The sequence below is a fragment of the Sebastes fasciatus genome, chromosome 20 (assembly GCF_043250625.1).
Source record: "Sebastes fasciatus isolate fSebFas1 chromosome 20, fSebFas1.pri, whole genome shotgun sequence".
In the NCBI taxonomy this organism is placed as follows: Eukaryota; Metazoa; Chordata; class Actinopteri; order Perciformes; family Sebastidae; genus Sebastes; species Sebastes fasciatus.
This window is the reverse complement of record NC_133814.1, coordinates 24,898,947-24,920,803: the sequence shown is the minus strand read 5'-3', so window position 1 is coordinate 24,920,803 and position 21,857 is coordinate 24,898,947. Positions and strand designations below refer to the sequence as shown.

At 42.0% G+C, this 21,857-nt stretch overlaps 1 protein-coding gene across 5 annotated transcripts in view; it reads left to right on the top strand.

The window, feature by feature from the left end:
* LOC141757960 (PH and SEC7 domain-containing protein 1-like) overlaps positions 1 to 21,857 on the top strand; it is an 85,079-nt gene that overhangs the window by 11,020 nt on the left and 52,202 nt on the right. For 2 of the 5 annotated variants that reach the window (XM_074618890.1, XM_074618891.1), the window contains exons 2-5: positions 12,128 to 14,557; positions 14,799 to 14,922; positions 15,892 to 16,441; positions 17,381 to 17,848. In XM_074618890.1, the coding sequence (XP_074474991.1) occupies positions 12,410 to 14,557; positions 14,799 to 14,922; positions 15,892 to 16,441; positions 17,381 to 17,848 (3,290 nt within the window). In that variant the 5' untranslated portion in view covers positions 12,128 to 12,409. Of the gene's footprint in view, positions 1 to 724; positions 1,048 to 12,127; positions 14,558 to 14,798; positions 14,923 to 15,891; positions 16,442 to 17,380; positions 17,849 to 20,069; positions 20,134 to 21,857 lie in introns of those variants that run through there. The other 3 variants (XM_074618893.1, XM_074618889.1, XM_074618895.1) reach the window with 3 other exon arrangements.

Below are 21,857 nucleotides of genomic sequence, written 5' to 3'. Positions count from 1 at the left end.
CTCAAGTATTTAATACTCTTATCAACATGGGAGTGGGCAAATATGCTGCTTTATGCAAATGTATGTATATATTTATAGTATATAAAGTGGGCATGTCTGTAAAGGGGAGACTCGTGGGTACCTATATAACCCATTTTCATTCACATATCTGGAGGTCAGAGGTCAAGGGAGACCTTTGGAAATGGCCATGACAGTTTTTCCTCGCCAAAATTTAGCCTAAGTTTGGAGCGTTATTTAACCTCCTTTTCCACAAGCTAGTTTATATTACAACTTTTCTTCTTGTAAACTTATGACTTTATTGTCATAATATTATGATATTTTTCTAGTAAACTTCTGACTTTAATCTCATAATATTACGACTTTTATCTCGTAAACTTCTGACTTTATTCTCATAATATTATGACTTTATTCTCATATTACGACTTTTTCCTCATAAATGTATGACTTTATACTCATAATATTATGACTTTTTATCTCGTAAACTTCTGACTTTATTCTCATAATATTACAACTTTTTTTCTCTTAAATTTATGACTTTATTCTCATAATATTACGACTTTTTTTCTCTTAAACTTATGACTTCATTCTCATAATACTACAACTTTTTCTCTCGTAATATTGTGACTTTATTCTGAAAATCTCAGATTTATTTATTTTTTCCTCAATGTGGCCCTAATACTTCATCGTAATTTGTTTGTTCCTCTAAACACTTGTCTTGTTGCAGCTCCCTCCCTGCAGCACCTCCCCATTCCCGCACTAACTAACTACTCCACACTGACTCAGCATGTATGTGAGAGGCAGAGGGAGGGATGGTGGGCCGGGCTCGCTGCTAATTGGCTGAGTGTGGAGCATTGCTGCTGGGGAGGGAGGCTGTGCTGGTCGGACAGGTCTGCACTGCTCTGCTGGAGAGGAGGAAAGAAGGAAGGAAGGAAGGAGGGAAGATGAGAGGGAAGGAAGAAGGAGTAGCAGAGAGAGGATGAGACTCAAGATAAACCATGTGGGAGGTGTAAATCCTGTACGGGTGAAGCGGCTGTGAGAGGAGGAGAGGTGAGTGTGAGCTTGAGAAGATTTTTGTGTGTCTATAGTAGCAAATGTAGCTGTTAGTGTCTGTGGTTTACTGCTGCCAGCTCGGGGTCGATCACCATAAACAACCCACTGACAGCTTTGCACCGGCGTACAGATGATCCAGATGTGCATGTCATGCTGTAGGAACCTCATGACTAATGGGCTGAAGAAAGTGTGACTCCTCAGTGTATTGTGTGTGAATGTGTGTGTGTGTGGGTGGGTGTGTGAGAGTGTGAAGGCATGAATGAGTGAACATGTGAAATGAGGGACTGCTGCATATTTTTGTATAATGGAGCCATGTGAGCATGTCAATACATGCACTGCCACCAGTATTTAAGGTGTGACGCTTGTGATAAACAACGTGTCGGGTGATAATTATTATCGTCGTTGACTCTCAGTTAATATAAAGTGATGATTTGATCTGAACTGTGACACAAAACAACAAGAGTTTTGTTTTACATGTTTGAAGAGTTTGCAATGCATTACAGTGGAACACAGTTCATTGCATTGAACTGTTTGATGTGTGATTTATATATATATATATTGATGTCACTGTACCGTCTTTATAGGAGTTGGTTCATGGAGATAAACAGCTGGTGGCACAGTCGGGTGTCATTAAGCCATTGCAGAAGAAGAGGGTGCAACTAAACAGCGTAAAAAGAGTGCAACCTGATCTCATGGGAATACGTATAAATAGCATTATACATGATCTTTATTATACATTATATACACACCGATCAGCCATAACATTAAGACCACTGACAGGTGAAGTGAATAACATTGATTATCTGGTTACCATGGCACCTGGCAGTGGGGGGGATATATTAGACAGCAAGTGAACATTTTGAACTTTGAACTTTGTTTTGGAAGCAGAATAAATGGGCCAGCGTAAGGATAGTGCTGGCTAGACGACCGGGTCAGAGCATCTCCAGAACTGCAGCTCTTGTGGGATGTTCCCGGTCTGCAGTGGTCAGGACCTACCAAAAGTGGTCGAAGGAAGGAGAGCACATGAACCGGCGACAGGGTCAGACCCAAGGCTCATTGATGCACGTGGGGAGCGAAGGCTGGCCCGTGTTGTCCGATCCAATAGGAGAGCTGCTGGAGCTTAAACTGATGAAAAAGTTAATGCTGGTTCTGATAGAAAGGTGTCAGAACACACAGCGCATCGCAGTTTGCTGTGTAGCCGCAGACCAGTCAGGGTGTCCCGTGCTGACCCGTGTCCACCGCCAAGACATAAATATCAATTAATTAATGGCTACATTTATTTTTAATATTTTTTTCCGCTACATTTAATGACATATTTATTTATTTATTTATTTTAGATTTTGGCCGGTTCTGTCCTTCGTAAGGTTGATCATCACAGCCTGAGAATATATTCCAAAAAAAATGTTTTATTTAGGGGTTTTCCTGAAGGGTCACAACTCAAGTGAGTGCAACCTGCAAACAGATGAATAACAGCAGAGCAACTTACATAAAATAGCACATTTCTTCACTTTAAATATTCCAGAACTAACTAAAAATAGGCTCTGTGGAAAAAGGAGTAACACAGCGCTCAGTAGTGAGAGGGAGGCTGCATGTTATACATCATCGGGTGCATTTATGCAGAGTTTACACTGGTTTTTATGTCAGCTTTTTGCCAGTAAATCAAAAATCTGTTCCCACGGGCATGCATGGTAGTGAGCGGAGGAGTCGTACAGCCATCAAAGTCACGGCCAATGTAGTGTCTCTCCCTTATTTTCTCCACCAGTTAAGCCTCTCTGCATCTGTCTCCTCACACACTTTTCTGTGCCTCTGCATGAGTCAGAGTCTCTTTTGTCTGAATGTGTCTTTGAAGGCAGCACAAGGGGAAAGACAGGGGACCGAGTCTCCTCTCTAATTCTTTCAGTTCATCCTCTTTGCTGGTTAATTATGACTCAGTACGACGGGTGGAAGTTCGTTGAGTTTGAGCCGTGTATTCTGGGTGTGACAGCGAGCCCTCTGCCATTTCTTGGGAATTCGCATGAGTAGGCAGCCGTGCCAAATACAGTGTGATGTAATGTCATATGTAGAGGAATCAATAGTGGATGATTAGGAGGTGTTGGGTGTTGCACTGTGTTCACACCCTCGCCACCCATTAAACTCCATACAAATCCTCTTAATCTCCCCGGGCTTTAAATGTGCTACTACTGTACCTAAAACTGCACCACCTGTCATGTTGCTGAAATCATAGCTGCTATGTGCACAGGGCGCCAGCAACAAGCAAGCTGAGAGCTAATATTAGCAAGAGCTCCCACCACCACCACCTGCACCCCCGTCGTATCCACGGAGCTAATATTAGAGCTGCACATGCTGCCGGGGGTTTAATTACCTGTGTGATTTGACTCATAAATACCTGACCAAGAGACTCGATGGAGTTTATATCCACGTGTGTGTGCATGTGTTATTGTGACCCAGAAGGACAACAAGAGGATGAGTCATCAATGTCGAGCAGCTGTGTCTTTTTCTTTGTTTATCGAGGTGTGTCAGGTGCTGCTGCTCGAGTCTTGTCCTTCGGTTCAGTTTAAACTTTTTATCTCATAAAAAGGAATGTATTTTGAAATTAGGGATGCTCATTTTGAAACATTTTCTTAACCGATAACTGACCCTCGTTAACTGATTATTAACCGACAAGATTTGTGCCTCGCATGCAGCGGTGTACCAGCTGCAGGAGCACAACAGATATTCATTGACGGGAGTCTCCAGTTCACCGTCCGGGAGCGTTAACTTAGCAGCTACGATGCTGCGTGTAGTGTCGCGGACATGCAGCCACTTTCCCAGTAAAAGTCTCCACCGCACATTTAGTTTAGTTTAGCAGGTTGTCAGCTGTGTGTCTGCCCGGCGGAACTTTAGCGAGTGTCCAACAAACAGTGTGTGTGTTTGTGCTACGTTAGCAGCTCTAGCATTGCCGGAGGCTTCGTGCTCGCCGCCGCCGCACACGTAGTCTGCGTAACTCTCGCGAGTTTCCAACAGACTGTGTGTTTATTTGTGCTACGTTAGCAGCTCTAGCATTGCCGGAGGCTTCGTGCTCCGCCACACACGTAGTCTGCGTAACTTTAGCGAGTTTCCAGCAGACCGTGTGTGTGTTGGCGGTGAGTGTGAGGTTGTTGGTGGCGTTCTAGCTGTGAACGTAGGTGTAGCAGTGTGTGCACAGTTTATTTGTCGGTTTATAAATGCTACCAAACTACAACTCCTCCACTCCGCTCAAGCAAGCCAGAGACCGGAGCCGACTTCCTGTATCCTGCAACTCCGGTTCCGCGTGTTAAGATAGGCTGTTAAGGTGGACCGGCTTTTCTCCTTAAAGTGACGAGACGCTCCTCTGAGCCGCTCAACCCAATTTCTTTTAACCGTTTTAACCGATAGCGTTAATCGGTTAAAATGCTTAATGTCGGTTAACGGTTAAACGGTTACTTATTGACATACCTATTTGAAATAGTACTCCACTAATTTAGCATCGCTCTCCCATAACAATGCTGGACTCGGACATGATGTTGGATGTTGGACTTATGATGGAGAGTTTAAAAAATATATAAAAATAGATGCAGCGGAACAACAAGAGCATAAAGCATAAAAAGAGACATAAAAAGAGACATAAAATGTACCTAAAGATTCTACTTTCCACCGCTGTTTCACTCATCTAAATACGAGCTACTGCAGTACGTAAATACTAAAGCATGCTGTTGGAGTTCAGAGAAGATTCCTTGTTGATCTGTTTACAAGTTTAATTCATGTGATTGAAGTGTAGTCCTGTAAATCGAGCGGAGCGGGGCAGGTGGCGAGTGGTAATGGTCTGTTTCTATTGTAACTTCTGGCACGGCAGCGATGCTCCCACCAAGAACTGGAGCCAAACTGGACGGCTTTCAGGAAACTGGGCACACACACTGGGGGGGAACACTGCAGCACCTGGGAGTTAAGATTAGAGTCTGGATCCAAGAACGAAAAGAAAAGGACAATACGTAGACCAACAGCTACTGTTTTCCACCTTAAGATCCTGTTTTCCCCTTTATATTTCTTCTCAAGTAGCTTTAAGGTTGGAAAAGTCACTTTATTATTATATAAATAAATAAATACATAAATACATAACACATAAATAAATATGGCTATGAAATAAATCCTGTAAATAAATGTGTATTTATATTTGCATTTATTTACATATTTATTGCCTCATTTATTTATTTCAGGATTTATTAAATAGTCATATTTAATTTTAATTTTCTTTAATTCATTTTTAATTTTTTCCTGGGCATATTTATTCATTTATGTAATTATTTATTTATTTAATATTGGTTAAAATGGCATTCCAGTTTAGCATTTTAGCATTTTTTTAGAAGAATATTAACTGAAATAAAATAAAGTATGAAATAATGTAAAACAAAAATAAAATGGAAATAAAATACCCCCAAAATAATATTAAAAAAATAAAAATCAGTAACATTAAAAAGAAATGTTGGATATGAAATGTGCTAAAGGATTTAGCAATAAAATATTAATAAAAAACTTTTAAAGGTGTTGAATGCCACTTTTGCTAATTCTTTTTATTATATTTACTTATATATTTCATGCCTCATTTATTTATTTCAGGCTTTATTTCATAGCCATATTTATTTATTTCATATGCATATTTATTTATTTCATATGCATATTTATTTAGTTATCTATTTAGTTATGTATTTAGTTATTTATTTAGTTATAGCATCTTTTTAGGAGAATATTAACTGTAAATAATAATACAAAGTGAAGTTGACAGTACATTTTATTCAGTCCTAAGTGTGTCTGCAGGCTGCATTCAGCCCCAACAACCTTCACCAATAACTTAGTACTTAAAGCCTTGTAAATCATTGTATCTGATATTTGAGATCTTTGAACACTTTGGCACCTTCATCCAAACTATCTTCATGGTTAGATAATATTAGAGTTAAGAAGGAAGATGTGTTCCTTCCTGGTGTGTTTGCTCTATCTGGCTGCAGAGGAAGAGGGTTGTGTGTTTCTAACGTGGACCTTCCTGTAACTCTACACTGCATCACGCTGGCCGTCTGCCAGCACAGCTCTCTCCTCCACATACATGACGCCTTCATCCTGCTTCACTCTCTCTCTCTTTATGTTTCCTGCTCTCCATCCATCTCCCATGCTCTTTCTCTCACCCGTCTTTATCTCTCTTGCTCCCACATCAACATCTGTCTCAGATGACGAGTTAATGGATCAAATCAAGTTCAGGCCCAGCAGCTCTTTTCCCAGAATCGATAACGTATAGTCCTACATCTCTAATGATAATCCCTGTGGATCTATCCTTCCACCAGCTCTGTCACATTTATGACGCCATCCGTATGGAGCTGAAAACACCGTTTACGAGCGTGCACACTCGGCCATTTTCTTATTGATTTCTGTCCAAACTAAAAAACCAAAACAACAGAAAACAAGTTAAATTTCCTCTTTTGCAAACGACAAAACTCACAGCCAACATCGGCTGAACTCAGGATTTAGTTCTTCTCATTTATGTATTTCTTTTTAATTCTATATTGTCAGACAATGACGTAAAAATACTGATTAGATTGCAGCTTATAGATGCTACTTCTTAACCAGGCGGACAGTATTGAAAATAACATAACATTTGTATTTTTTGTGTTTTTCCTATATCATATTTCATTTTATTATTATTTTATTTTTATTAATATTATTATTATTATTATTATTATTGTTATTATTGTTATTATTATTATAATAACAATAATAATAATAATAACAAAAATAACAGCTTTATGTATTCAGCACCTTTCAAAACAAAGTAACAAAGTGCTTTATAAAAAAAATAATAAAGTAATTTTAATCCAAAACACAATAGTAGAAAGCGTTTTTTCTACTGTTTACCTTATAATCATCGTGATGAAAGATTGTGATAACTTTTCCAGAGTTGTAAAATCCTTCTTCATAATATTAATAGGGCTGTCAATCAATTAAAATATTTAATCATTTTTTTTATCTGGTCAAAATGAACCTTAAAGGGAGATTTGTCAAGTATTTAATACTCTTATCAACATGGGAGTGGACAAATATGCTGCTTTATGCAAATGTATGTATATATTTATTATTAGAAATCAATTAGCAACACAAAACAATGACAGATATTGTCCATAAACCCTCACAGGTACTGCATTTAGCATAAAACAATATGCTCAAATCATAACATGACAAACTGCAGCACAACAGACAACAACAGCTGTCAGTGTGTCAGTGTGCTGACTTGACTATGACTTGCCCCAAACTGCATGTGATGATCATAAAGTGGGCATGTCCGTAAAGGGGAGACTCGTGGGTACCCATAGAACATTTACATTCACATATCTGGAGGTCAGAGGTCAAGGGACCCCTTTGAAAATGGACATGACAGTTTTTCCTCGCCAAAATGTATTGCAAGTTTGGAGCGTTGTTTAGCCTCCTTCATGACAAGCTAGTATGACATGGTTGGTACCAGTGGATTCTTTAGGTTTTGTAGTTTCATATGATACCAGTATCTTCACTTTAGCTTTAAAATTGAGCCACTACAACCTAAAAATTGCAAGTTGCGCTAATGTGTTAAAGAAATTAGTGACGTTAAAACGCGTTATTATCGCGTTAACTTTGAAAGCCCTAATTATTATAAAACTCTGTGCAGCGTTTTAGCGTCTGATCAGCGTTCAAAATCATCCATCTGTTATCTAAACTGAACTTCCAACACACCAACGCAGCCCCTTGCATTTTATTTTAACGCCCCCTTAACACCCGCTAACTTTACTGTCAACCTCCATCATTGTTTATGATGATGTTGAGCGTTGCTTTCCTCAGTGTGGACGAACAAACCGGCAAAAACAGAGAGAAAATAGATGCGTTGCAGTGTGGAAGTACTCTTTCATGGTAGTTACAAAGATGACCCTTCATCCTTTAACCATCTCTGTTGTATTTATGATGCAGCCGAGGAGCCACGTTGTCTTCCTCACACCTTTATAGACAATGGGACGTCGTGGAGGAGCCACCAACAACCGGACAAAGGCCTTTTCTTTTTGTGAATGGTGTGTATCCGTGGGAACAGTAGCTCCGAGGTGTGAAAACGACAGAAAGATAAGAGTGTGACAAATGGAAAAGGCTGTAAAAGTTGTTGGAGAAACTATTTTTTTACTTTATTTATCCAAAGTGAAAAGAAAAAAAAGGTTATTTCAGATGGCCAGTAGTGAACGTAACGGTTGCTGTGACGCCACGCAGAGAGGCCGGGTAAATTAATTAAGAGTTTGTGAGGCTGAAGAGATTGTTGAGATTGAGTTTGGTTTCTTTGAAGCGAGGGCAGAAACATCAGTTGGGGGTCAAGGAGGGAAAAGTCACTCGCCTCACGTTGCCAACTCTCTCACAAGTTCTCTTTGTTCTGTCAACTATCATTTTCCAGCACACTCGTTCTCTCCCACTGCTACCATACGGCAACTCCAATCTGTCGCTGCTGGCAGCGAGTCCGGAGTTCACCATCCTCCTCTGAGCGACTTTATTTCTCTTTTTTTAGTACACAAGAGTTCTGTTGTCTGAGGCTTTATTGGCGTGGAAAGTCGTTCTGCATGAGCGCTGAACAGAACAATTGGAAAGAAGTCAGCTTAGTTGAGTTGATAAGTGCCGAAGAGAGATTTAGCTCAACAAAGAGAGAGAGAGGCTCCAGCACACACACAATAATACAGACATTAATAATAAAGACATTTTTGTGACTGGAGTTTGGTGTTTGGTGCACGATGGTCTTCCTGAATCTGATGTTTGACACGTCAACGCTGGTGGTGGAGGAAGTATTCAGATCATTTACTTCAGTTAAAGTAATAATACAACACAGTAAAAATACTCTGTTACAAGTAAAAGTCCTTAAATGTATAAATATGTCCCATGTGACTGTTATATTATTATATATTCTATCATTACATTATTATTACTCATGCATTAATGTAAAAGCAGGATTTAACTGTTGATTAATCTGCTGATTATTTTCTCCAATAGTCGATCGATTGTTTGGTTTGTAAAAATAGTGAGAGATGCCGTCACAATGACCCAGAGCCCAAAGTGACACCTTCACTACGTTTGTTTAGTCCAAACCTAAAAAAATATTAGAAATAAATGAATATTATTACAATTATTAAAAGTATAAGAAGCAATTGGCAACTCATTTTCTATTATACAAGTTTAATTCATAACAAAACATCATATTTTATAAACTCTTTATATGTTTTGTATGCAAAGATCTTTTAGTAAATCTTTCAAATAAGTATAATGAGGTAAAAAGTACAATATTTGCCTAGAAGTATAAAGTATAAAGTAGCATGAAATGGAAATACTCAAGTAAAGTACCTCAGATTTGTACTTCAGTACAGTTCATTATCGAGCAATAGTGGCATGGAATTTATTACCAAGGTTTTTTTTATTTCAGAAAGTAATAAAACATGTTTTAATAAAAAGTTAAGATTATATATGTTTACACAAGGAATAGTGTAGAATATTATATGACTTTTTAATATTTTTTCTGCTCTCAAAGATGTGATATGGATGTAGAGACAGCTGTCCGTCCCACTTTATTTGTGATTTAGTGGATCAGTTGAGTGATTTCTTTTCTCAATTATGTAAAAGATGAAATTAAGACGTATTGTACAGTGTGTATTCGATATCGGCTTTGAATTGGTGTTGGTTGTTGTGTGTTATGTATTGAGTCATATTGTGAGTATGAATGTTATGGATGTTTATTTATAGGCTGTGTATTTTCTTATTGAAGTATTGTTAAAAATATGAATGAGGACCCCAGGATGAGTAGCTATTGTTGTAATACTAAACTAAACTAAACAAGCTATTACTCATTTCAATATCCTATATATGAATATACAGTATATGTTGGTGTCCTCACTGCTGCATCAAGTGTCGCACTGATTCCTAAATAAAATCAGATAATCATGATTCATCTGAGCTTCTCACAATCAGACAGTCGATTCCTTTTAATAGATTCATTTGTGACTGAATCCACGGCGTTGAATAGTTTCATTCAGAGTTTAGATAAAGCAGCCGTCAGTCAGCAGGTCTTATCAACGGTGAGTCAGAGAGCAGAGGAGGAAGTCAGAGGGCCGATGATGATGTCCTGCTTCCTGTCCCGGCAGGACGAGCTCATGTTCTCACCTCACTACAGGACAATGTATATATCCCACAGATAGGGAAGTGTGTGAGAGATTTAAGGGTTCAATACAGATCCTGAAGGAAGATCCACACACTGTTCTGACGGGTCCCAGTAATAAAGGGTTGGATTTTGTGTGTTAATACAATATTTAAAATCCAAACAGGATAGCACAACATTGTCAACAAAACAATTCGTACCTGCTGAGTGTCATGCATGGCCAAATAGACGTGCAAACATCTCCAGTTAGGTTCTTAAATGACCCAGATATGTTTTAGATTGCGGCCTGCAGGTTTGATCCTCACAATACAACTCAGCAATTATTCAATGTCACATTGGACGTGCAGATTATTATCATGTCGGTCCAGAACCATTTTATTAGTTGCATAAAAATAGACGTCTTTGTTTTAAATAGAACTTTAAGTCAGACCTGCTGCAGACACTTAAATGTACCAGTTGCACAAAGCTTCCCTTGACTTAGATAGCCTGTAGCACAATGCATTATGGGTGAAATAAAGACACTAAACAGAAGATAACTGAAGATGCTGCAACAGAGACACCAAGTGTGGTAGAAAATAACAGAACAGGTAAACAGCATAAATCCAACGGTCATTAGAACCGTTAAAGATGTTCAGAAACAATTCAAGAATATACTAGAATCTAAAAAGTAATGGATAAACAGTTGAAATAGTTAGATAAAAGTTAGCTAACAGTAATAAGATCAGATATTCCTTTATTAGTCCCACAGTGGGGAGATGTGCAGCAGCAAAGGTGATAGTGCATAAAAACAAGATGCATCAGCTAACACAGTAAAAAACAGCTAAACAAAGTGTAACAAAATATGAACCATTTAAATAGAAGGAAATATAAAAATAGGAGCAGTATATACAGCATTGACAATAAACAGACTATTAACAAAATTGCACAAGTGGAAAATGATATTGCACAGTATGAATTACACCTTAGTATAATTAAATAACGGATAAACAGTTAAAATAGTTAACTAAATATTAGCTAGAAGTAATGGGTAAACAGTTGAAATAGTTAGTAATCAGTCTTAATAGTTATGCAACAAACTTAAGCTTAATTAGACTCGTCTAACTTTACAATCTAAGGCCAGTCAAAGTCAAACCAAACCAATTTTGAACGTTAGTTTACATTAATGGCTCACAACAAGACATCATCTTCTTCATCATCTTTTTTTGTTTATTTTGTTTATTTGTTTTGCACAATTTAAGACTATACAACATAACAAAACAAACAAAAAAAAGAATAATATAAAATGCAGGAAGAGGCTTTAAGAGGGTTTATCTGAAGCCTCCACCTAGAGACAAGATTAATATAAAGAAATAGTATATTAGTCTTATCTTACTGTGTATGGATGGTTGTAAGAGACGTCTTTCTTTATAAAACACCTTGAGTGTCTGTGAATGAAAAGCTCACATCTACTGTGAGCGGCTGCTAGACATTCAGAACAGGTTCACATTTTATAAAAACGTCCGGTCAAGACCAGTTCTGAACAGGAATGACCTTCTTACAACAAAACAGATGACCCAGTTGACCCAGAACAAGGAGTCCAAATGTCAGCAGCTGAATGCCTTGATATGTTATATAGTCCTTTTAAGTGAAGTCTCTTTCAAAAGAGACGAGTACACTGCCAAGGCTCAGTCATTCATATACAGTTCTACCTAACTTACAGTCCATTCAGCTGAACATTATGTCTTACTTGTTGACAGCATGGTTTCATTCACTGCACAATGAATGTATTAAGAGAAACTGGTTGCACCACTAACAAGTTAATGCGTGCATCACAAATACTGGAATATGCTGTGTGTATCTAGCGTCACTTGAGGACACGGTGATAACAGATCCTCCTGTTTGTTTAATTCACAGGTATGAAGAATAGGGAGCAGTTGGAGGTGTCCCATGGGCATGTTTGTCCTCTGGCTGTTCAGCCGGTGTGTCTCTGCTCTGCACACAGACGCTCTGGGAGGGAGAAGAAAGACCGTCTAAAAATAAACTGACACGCACCACCAGCAGAAAAACGAACCGACAAATAATAGAAGAAGAGGACAAAGAAGAGCTTCCGTTTGTTTTTGTCTCTTTCACCCTGTCTGTCTTTTCTCTCTGCTCTGTTTCTGTTTCTGTGTTCTCATTACGCCCTGAGAGGAGGTCATGTCCCAGTCTGGAAAAGTCCTTCATTTGTATGTGGAAGTGAGGTCTGCCCCAGATCCGAGTGGAGGGAAGGAAGGGATTGCTCAGGGGCATTCGGTTCAGGACAGTCCGGCGGAGCTCCTGTCTCAGCTGGCGAGCCAGACGACCGTCACCAAGGCCTCCGCAGCTCACCGTCTGGTTCAGGACTGCACACACACTCAGTCTCCTTCTAGAAAAAGCTTCCAGATCCAGCAAGCCAGCAGCTCCCCGTCAGTCACCAAGCGCTGGAGTGCACCGTGTGATGGAGTGTCTGCCGTCCACTCTCCACCAATAATGCCGTCTTCTGGAAAGGTCACGGTCCCTCACACACCTCCCAACTTCCGGAGGTTTAACGAGGAAGAGGTCAGCGATGGGACGCGGTCTGTCGTCACCTTCAGTTACATTGAGAAGTCCAATGTGAAGACCGTGGACAGTCCACGCAAGACTGTGTGCGAGAGAGGGACCAGAGAGGAAAGATCCACCCCTTCTCACTTTCGTAAAAGGCTCAGTGACCCGGTTTGGTTCGGGAGTCCCGATTCATCGTGCAGCTCCAGTCCCAAGCTGACTTTCCGTTCTCCGGGACGTCACCAGCAGACGTTCTCTCCCGGCCTTCGCCAACCAGCCTTGGACCCCATCGGCAGGGCAGCTACCCAGAGGGCTGTGGAGGAGTTTGGCTCCCCTCTACTGAGGATTAAACTAGCCCATGCACTTGAGCAAGCCTCATCCTCACGCTACAACCAACAGCCACGCTGTCAGTCCTGGGCTGGTTCCCCTGTTCAGCGTCAGAACATCAGCGTAAACCTCAAAGACCTGAGGAGCCAGGCGGTTTGTGGGCTGCCTCGGAGCCCGGCGTCAGACCAGCTGTCCTCCCAGTCCAAGCAGCCCGAGTCCTGTGTCGAGTCCCAGAGCCCTCTTCACTGGTCGGCAGAGGACAGAGCCGTGGCAGGCAGTCCAGCCACTAAAAGACATGTTCACAGGTCCTGCAACAGGAGCGCTTCACCGCAGGGAGCAATCCTCCAACTTGGCAATAATGTAGTCGAGGGCTTGAACCAGTTAAGTGACAGTAAAGCCTCCTCTCCGACTCACAGCCCTGAAGTCGCCCGCAGGCTAGCAGAGGAGGCCAAAGTATCTTCTATTTTCACAGAGGCAAGAAGTTCCTCTTTGCACAACGCTTTAGGTGATCCTGCTGGAGACTTTCACAATTCAGCTCCAAATGCACAACAGTCTAAGCAAACGCTTAAGATGAACATCCCTTTAAACGACCAACACACGCCAGCAACTGACAACACAGACTCTCACCAGCCTGAACACTCACACTCACACGAAACAAACTCCCATACTAATTATCAGACACACCAGGAGGACTGCATTCAACAGTCCCAAAATCAGAGCTCAATTTTAGCAGCCGCTCATAGTTCCCCCATTCCTTCACGCGTTCTCCGTCCCGCTCATCCTCCCACTGAGCTCAGTTCTCCCATGAGGGACCCCAGGCTATTCCAAACTGAGCTCCGAGCACCGGACACCCCCACCCTGCATCGCCGTCAGCTCCCGCAGTACGCCAGAGACTCCTGGTCCCCGAGCCTGGACAAGAGAGGAGACCTGGGCTGTTTCGAGAGAGGGGACTGCACTGAGCTTGCTCGCAGGCTCTTTATCAACCAGAGTGTTGAGGAGGCGCCGGTTAGCTGGACATCCAGGCAGCAGTGGGGGACTCAGGTGGACAACAGCCCGAGGCCGAGCCCCGAGGCTGGATTTGAGTCCATCAATGACCAAACTCCTCAACGTCAATCCAGTCAGCGTCGCAGGCCGCTCAGTCCCACAGCCCAGCAGAAACGAGCGGAGCAGAGGAGGAGAGAGATCCTGCTTCTGGGACCGGTGGTGCTGGACTCTCCAGAGGAAGACGAGGGTTGTGATGAGGAGGGACAGGGCAATGAGATGGAGGGATATGAGGCGGAGCAGCAGAGGGTAGAAGAGCCTCCAGAGGCAGAGCAGAACGGAGCGATGGGAGGGTCGTCCTCGCGGAGCTCCAGTGGGGTGACGGGCAGCTTTGGGGACAGGGACTGTGTGTCCCCCGAGTCCAGTCAGTCCAGTCACCAGAGCAACGAGACCGGGGCCGCCACCTCAGGAATACAGGTGGGCACTGGGTGAAATGGTGACAACTGCATGTTTCTATGTACTTTAGAGTTAAAGGAATAGTGTAAGATTTCTTAGTTTCCCCCTGCTTCCAGTCTTTGATGACATGAGAGTGGAATCCATCTCATCTAACTCTCTGCGAGGAAGTGAAGAAGCTTATTTCCCAAAATGTCGTACTCTTCTGTTAATGCTGCACTGCAGAGAGAGCCTCTAAGCTTGTCTCTGTGTGTGTGTCTTTCAGACGGACAGTGGCTGTGCAGCGCCGGTGCCCTCGCTCCACTGTCAGAGGATCGCTCGTGCCAAGTGGGAGTTTTTATTCGGGACCCCTGCTGAGGAGGCTGCTACCAGGGGGGAGAAAAGTAAGAGTATGTCCTCTAGTTCATCTAGTTACTGCACTTTCATGTTGTACCAGAGGGGAGGATTATTGAACACACTGTTTAGTTTATTTTGACTCAGTCCAACACCATCCTGCTGCTGTAAATACTCACTACAGCACCAAATCTGTATTAATCCACTGCTGAAAATAGTCCCCAACAAATTAACTATTTCCCTCTGTAACGTTTTCGAAAAGCAGTGCACAGCTTTTTAGGAAATTATTTAGCCTTTTTAAAAATTAAATTAAATAAATTCCATACTTGTTACTGTGTTTTTAAAATGTACGTCTTACATATATGGACTGTAAGCTCAAAATAAAAGACAGAAGAGACTAAAATCTTTTTTAAATCCCTTAAACGGAGGAGATAATCAATTAAAAGCCTCTTTCGTATATCAATCTATTAATTTATTCATTACTTAACCTCTAATTTGCATCTTAATTGAAAAATCCAGGACCTTTAATGTACAAATTAAGGTGTAGTTACCTGTTTTAAAGGGTTTTACACTTTGAAAATACTTTATTTCCTTTTTTAATTGAGATGAAAGATAAGTTAAATATAGCCAATCACATTTCAAAAAAATCATTCACTGACGTTAATGTTTAACTGTCTCCATGTACTATGCATTATCATTATCATTTTTATTATCATTATCATCATGCACTATCTGCAACCATCTTGGACTCTAACCACTGACGCACTTTACACTATACATCCTTTATACCACTTTATAGACTGCACATATGTGCATACTACATTTATTTATTGACGGACTGTACACACTATGTTAACCCATTCACTCTGTATCTTTTATATCTCTATTATTGTTTTTATAATGTGTGTATACCTTTACCTCTCCTGTGATTCACTCTGTTTGCTGATGTTGCTGCTTTGACACCTGAATTTCCCTGCTGGGATTAATAAAGGTTCATCTTATCTCTTATCTTATCTTATGTGCAGATTCTGTGGAAACCTCCACAGCTCCTCCCAGCGGTAACTCCAGCGAGTCTCCCACTCCGACTCCTCCGTCCTCCCTCCCTCTGCTTTCTGCCAACCACGAGGTGCAGCATGTAGAGGTCGAGCTGGTGACCCCTCCTCCAGCCGTTCTCGGGACTTCGCCCAAAACCGGCATCATCCGCCGCACTCTAAAGTACTCAGAAACCGACCTGGACGCCGTTCCACTGCGCTGCTACAGAGAGACGGACATAGACGAGGTGCTGCTGGCCGAGCAGGACGACGCAGACTCTGCGTTCGGGAGTAACCGCAGCGTGCAGGGCACCTCGGGGACAGGCAGCAGCCCGCTGGGGGGTCTGCCTTATGGGAGGACAGATGGGGTGGAGGTAGAGGAGAGAAGAGGAGGCAGGGAGGATGGGGAGGAGGAGGAAGATGAGGAGGAGGAGGAAGAGGAAGAAATGGTGAGCTGGGCCAGTGTGAGGATGCAAGGAGACAACAGGAAGCAGCAGTATGCAGCTCAGGACGAGCCAGAGGTGTTTGGACACCTTCTGAAGAGGTGAACATGAAACACTCACAGTCATATAGTAGGGCTGTAATCAATTATTTAATCCTCTTATCAACATGGGAGTGGACAAATATGCTGCTTTATGCAAATGTATGTATATATTTATTACTGGAAATCAATTAACAACACAAAACAATGACACATATTGATCCAGAAACCCTCACAGGTACTGCATTTAACATAAAACAATATGCTCCAATCATAACATGGCAAACTGCAGCCCAACAGGCAACAACAGCTGTCAGTGTGTCAGTGTGCTGACTTGACTATGACTTGCCCCAAACTGCATGTGATTATCATAAAGTGGGCATGTCTGTAAAGGGGAGACTCGTGGGTACCCATAGAACCCATTTACATTCACACATCTGGAGGTCAGAGGTCAAGGGACCCCTTTGAAAATGGCCATGACAGTTTTTCCTCGCCAAAGTTTGGAGCGTTATTTATCCTCCTTCACGACAAGCTAGTATGACATGGTTGGTACCGATGGATTCTTTAGGTTTTCTAGTTTCATATGATACCAGTATCTTTTCTTCTAGCTTTAAAACCGAGCCCGCTACAACCTAAACGTCACAAGTTGCGTTGATGCGTTAAAGAAATTAGTGGCATTAAAACAAATTAGCTTTATTATGGCGTTGACTTTGACAGCCCTATCATATATCATATATCATATACACAAACCTGCAAGCACACACATTAACAAACTCTCTGGCGTAGCAGGATCTTCCCCTGACCTATATTCTGATCTGAATTTGGATCTCACTTGTAACCTATTTTTCAAGTAGATTGTAAACAAGTTTGATGGCCTTTATGCATAAATTAGTCTGAACTCTCTCACAGTACAGAACATTACATCCTGACGTGATGCAAAGCTTTTCTTTATAAACACAGCTGTGTTGTTGCAGTGTTTCTAAAACCTTCTTCTCTGTCCAGACCAATGGAAACGTTTTTTGACAACCACCACCCGGCCCTGAAATCCCCCATCTTGGTCTCCGGTCCTCGCTGTGCCGCGGAGGACACCTTCAGCTGCCACTTTGAGAGCATCATGGAGTCCCACCGAGCCAAAGGCACGTCGTACAACAGCCTGGACAGCGAGGAGCTGCTGACCTCGAGCACCCAAACCGTCCTGACCTTTGACCTGCCCACACTAACCCCCGCCATCCACGGGCCGGTCTGCCACAGCGCCAGGCAGATCGTCCAGCTCAGCTTTGCCCCGCTGGCACACGACGAGAGGCCCAGTATCTCCGATTCTATCTTTACCATGACGGGGGACTCGGACGCCACCAGAGCCCCGTCCAGCGAGAGGCTGAGCAGCGGTTCGGACGACACGCCACCCAAAGGACGAGGGTGTTCGCAGCTGGGGAGCAGCTGGTACAGCAACCCGTCCTTCTCATTACCAATGTGAGTTAGCAGCACGTCAAGTAGTCGTGATGAGTGTTACTATGGCAATGTGGGAAATTCACACATGACTGAAATCATTGATTTTTTTCCACTTTGGGGGGCAGCGGAAACAAGTTGTTAACACAACGTTGACATATTATCAGTTGGTTTAGGGCTGTTTTTAATGGTTCTTAATCTCCTGTGAATAAAATGACTTCTTATCATTGAGTGCAGCCCTCCTCTGTAATCACTGGGCTCCCAGTTTCCAATTAAAGGAAATCTTAAAACTACAACATCCAGTGATATTTTAGACAATAGTGGGCTTCCAACTTTGTGGCAACAGTTTGTGTTTGGCCGTTTCCTGTTTCAACATGACAGCGCCCCCCGTGCACAAAGCCAGGTTCTTAAAGAAATGGTTTTCTCAGTTGTTGTTTTTTAGCCTTATCGTGCCAAAATGCATGACTGTATTCTGATGATAATCTACCGATCCCCAATGATCTGTTTAGTAGCAAGTAGCTGACCGTGTTGACAACTGAAATGTTCTTGGTGACCTGTTCTTCAGTGATTCACCAAAGAATCTGAGTGATGGTGAATCTGGGTCATGTTTGTCGTTGCAAATCGTTCTCTGTTTTCTATTTATCTCCACTCTACACTGAAATAAGACTCGAAGTGTAAGAGCAGCATGTATTTGATAGCATTAGGACTGTCAAATTTAATGCAATAATAACATGTTCATGCAATATCATTTTAACGTCACTAATTTCTTTAACGCATTAACGCAACTTATGGAGGTTAAATAACGCTCCAAACTTACGCTAAACTTTGGCGAGGAAAAACTGTCATGTCCATTTTCAAAGGGGTCCCTTGACCTCTGACCTCCAGATGTGTGAATGTAAATGGGTTCTCTGGGTACCCATGAGTCTCCCCTTTACAGACATGCCCACTTTATGATAATCACATGCAGTTTGGGGCAAGTCATAGTCAAGTCAGCACACTGACACACTGACAGCTGTTGTTGCCTGTTGGGCTGCAGTTTGCCATGTTATGATTTGAGCATATTGTTTTATGCTAAATGCAGTACCTGTGAGGGTTTCTGGATCAATATCTCTCATTGTTTTGTGTTGTTCATTGATTTACAATAATAAATATATACATACATTTGCATAAAGCAGCATATTTGTCCACTCCCATGTTGATAAGAGTATTAAATACTTGACAAATCTCCTTTTAAGGTACATTTTGAACAGATAAAAATGTGCTATTAATTTGCGATTAATCGCGATGAACTATTTTACTCGACAGCCCTAGAAAGTATGAGGATAAAATCTTCATAATACTCTAAATCATACACATCTCTTTGCTCTTTGCTGTCATATTTATTAAATGTATAACAGAAAGACTAAATGAACCTGGTCTAACGTCAACCTGTTTCCTTTGAATGATCTGTTCATAAACTCTTATGAATGAACATCATAATCAGAGTTTTTGATGTTAATTCAGTAATGATGCAGTTTTGACTGCCTTTATCTGCCTTTATGACGTTAACGGGCTGTTGTCAGCCTCCAGATGAATGAGAGTGTCTCGTCTGTGTCGTTCTCCTTGTGCAGAGCAGTGCTGCAGTGCTGTTCTGGAGCCGAGCAGCTTTAGAGTGAAGGTCGAGACAAGGCTGCCTGGGTCCCTCTGCTGTCTGCCAGGCAGCCATGTGTGTGTGTGTGTGTGTGTGATATGTGAATCCATCTGTGCATCTGTGTGTGTGCATGTGCACGTGCATCTGTAGATGGTTTTGGATGGTTGTATACTTGAAGTGCATGCTTTGTGTGTGCATGTGTGTGTGTATGTGTGAGACAGATGGCTGCTGCAGCAGTGAGAGACTCACCTTGACTGTTAGAGTCCCAAAGACTTTTGTTTTAACCCTCCACAGACTCCCACCTGCAATTCAGGAGACTTTACTTCATATCTAGAACCCTTTGTCTTTCTTAATACACCTTGCATCCTCCTTCCTGCAAGATATCTGGGACAACAGTCGGTTATTGTGAGGAGGTGCTATGCTACGGTGCCTATGTGTGTGACGGTGAGGTAGACCGGCTTTGGGAATGTCACCCTAACTTACTGTGACAGCACTGCAGAGGTAGAGTGACTGCACCGGGTCACCTTGTTGCTGTGACCACTAGATGGCAGAAGAGGATAGAAACCAGGCTGGCAGGTGCTTTTTGATGAGAATGAATGTAATGCAGGTGGTTAACTGTGAGCAGCAGGAACAGAGGAATGATTAAAGTCTCAAGTTTAATACAGAAATACTCTGAAAGGTTAGAAACAGCTTAGCAGGGTCATTTTGCTCTTCTCTTGTTATTCTTTGCTAGTCTTTAAACTAGGGCTTTGAATCGATTAAAATTTATAACTGCAAATTAAGTGCACATTTTTATGTGTTCAAAATGTTCCTTAAAGGGAGATTTGTCAAGTATTTAATACTCTTATCAACATGGGAGTGGACAAATATGCTGCTTTATGCAAATGTATGTATATATTTATTATTGTAAATCAATTAACACAAAACAATGACAGATATTGATCCAGAAACCCTCACAGGTACTGCATTTAGCATAAAACAATATGCTCAGATCATAACATGGCAAACTGCAGCCCAACAGGCAACAACAGCTGTCAGTGTGTCAGTGTGCTGACTTGACTATGACTTGCCCCAAACTGCATGTGATTATCATAAAGTGGGCATGTCTGTAAAGGGGAGACTCGTGGGTACCCATAGAACCCATTTACTTTCACACATCTGGAGGTCAGAGGTCAAGGGACCCCTTTGAAAATGGCCCAAATTTAGCACAAGTTTGGAGCGTTATTTAACCTCCTTCTCGACAAGCTAGTATGACATGGTTGGTACCAATGGATTCATTAGGTTTTCTAGTTTCATATGATACCAGTATCTTCACGCTCGCTTTAAAACTGAGCCCGCTACAACCTAAAAATCACAAGTTGCATTAATGCGTTATTATCACTTTGAAAGCCTACTTTAAACCTAAACATTTTTCCCTCAACTTCTCTGATAAAACTCTTTATACGGGAGCCAAAATCTCTCTGGACTAGTTCAGGTAAATGTTTGCTTAGCAGCGATCTTATCACGCTTTTATAACCGGCCCGACTGGCGGCCCTGGCGCTGTGGAATCCAGGAGCGAGACGACGAGACAAATATTTCTGAAGTCCATACTTTGATAAAAGTTGGAATTTCACTCCCCTCCCCTCCCGTCCTCCTCCTCCTCCTTCTTTCCCCTCACATCACTTCTTTTCAGATCGTCTGCTCCATTAGACAGTGGCTCATTGTGCAGGGCTGCCCAGCGGACTGAGAGGGTGTTCAATTATGCGGGGATACCGTTAAAGCAGGAGGCTGACACAGGGAATTCTCTCAGGCGCTCTCAGCTCTTGATGAGACAATGCAAACAGGTGGCGGAGCCTAAACTTGAGTGCCGGCTTAATCTTGTGATTGTGAACACGCCTGCAGGCCTCGATGAAGCGTATGCTGTAAACAGACTCCACAATGGACTCAGGCGTTGACAAAAGGCCACCTATTCTCTCCCCTGGGCAGATATAGTTGTAGAGGAAACAGTTTAAAGGCACACACCCAGTAGATATATCGCTATTGAGTTTAAACCTGAGACCTCACATCTTTGTTTTCTCTGTAGGTGTGTTAAAAGCTCACACCAGGAACAAGGTAGACTAGGATTTGTACAACACCCAAAGGATGGATATACAGAGTGTGTGTAATAGGAGATGCAGCGCGAGAGAGAGAGAGAGAGAGAGAGGAATGAATGAAGGGTAGAAAAAGGAAGGGAGGGGGATTTTTAGGCAACAGACAAGCCAAGTTTCATGCCATGCTTCGAATCCAAGGTCAGCAGGGGACAGTGAGAGTTTACACAGTGGAACAGGGAGGGAGAAAGAGAGAGAGGGAGGAGTGGAAAGAGGGAACAGAAACAACAGCAAACAGACTCGGAGGGAAAAAGATAGAGAAGGAGAGGCATTTCAG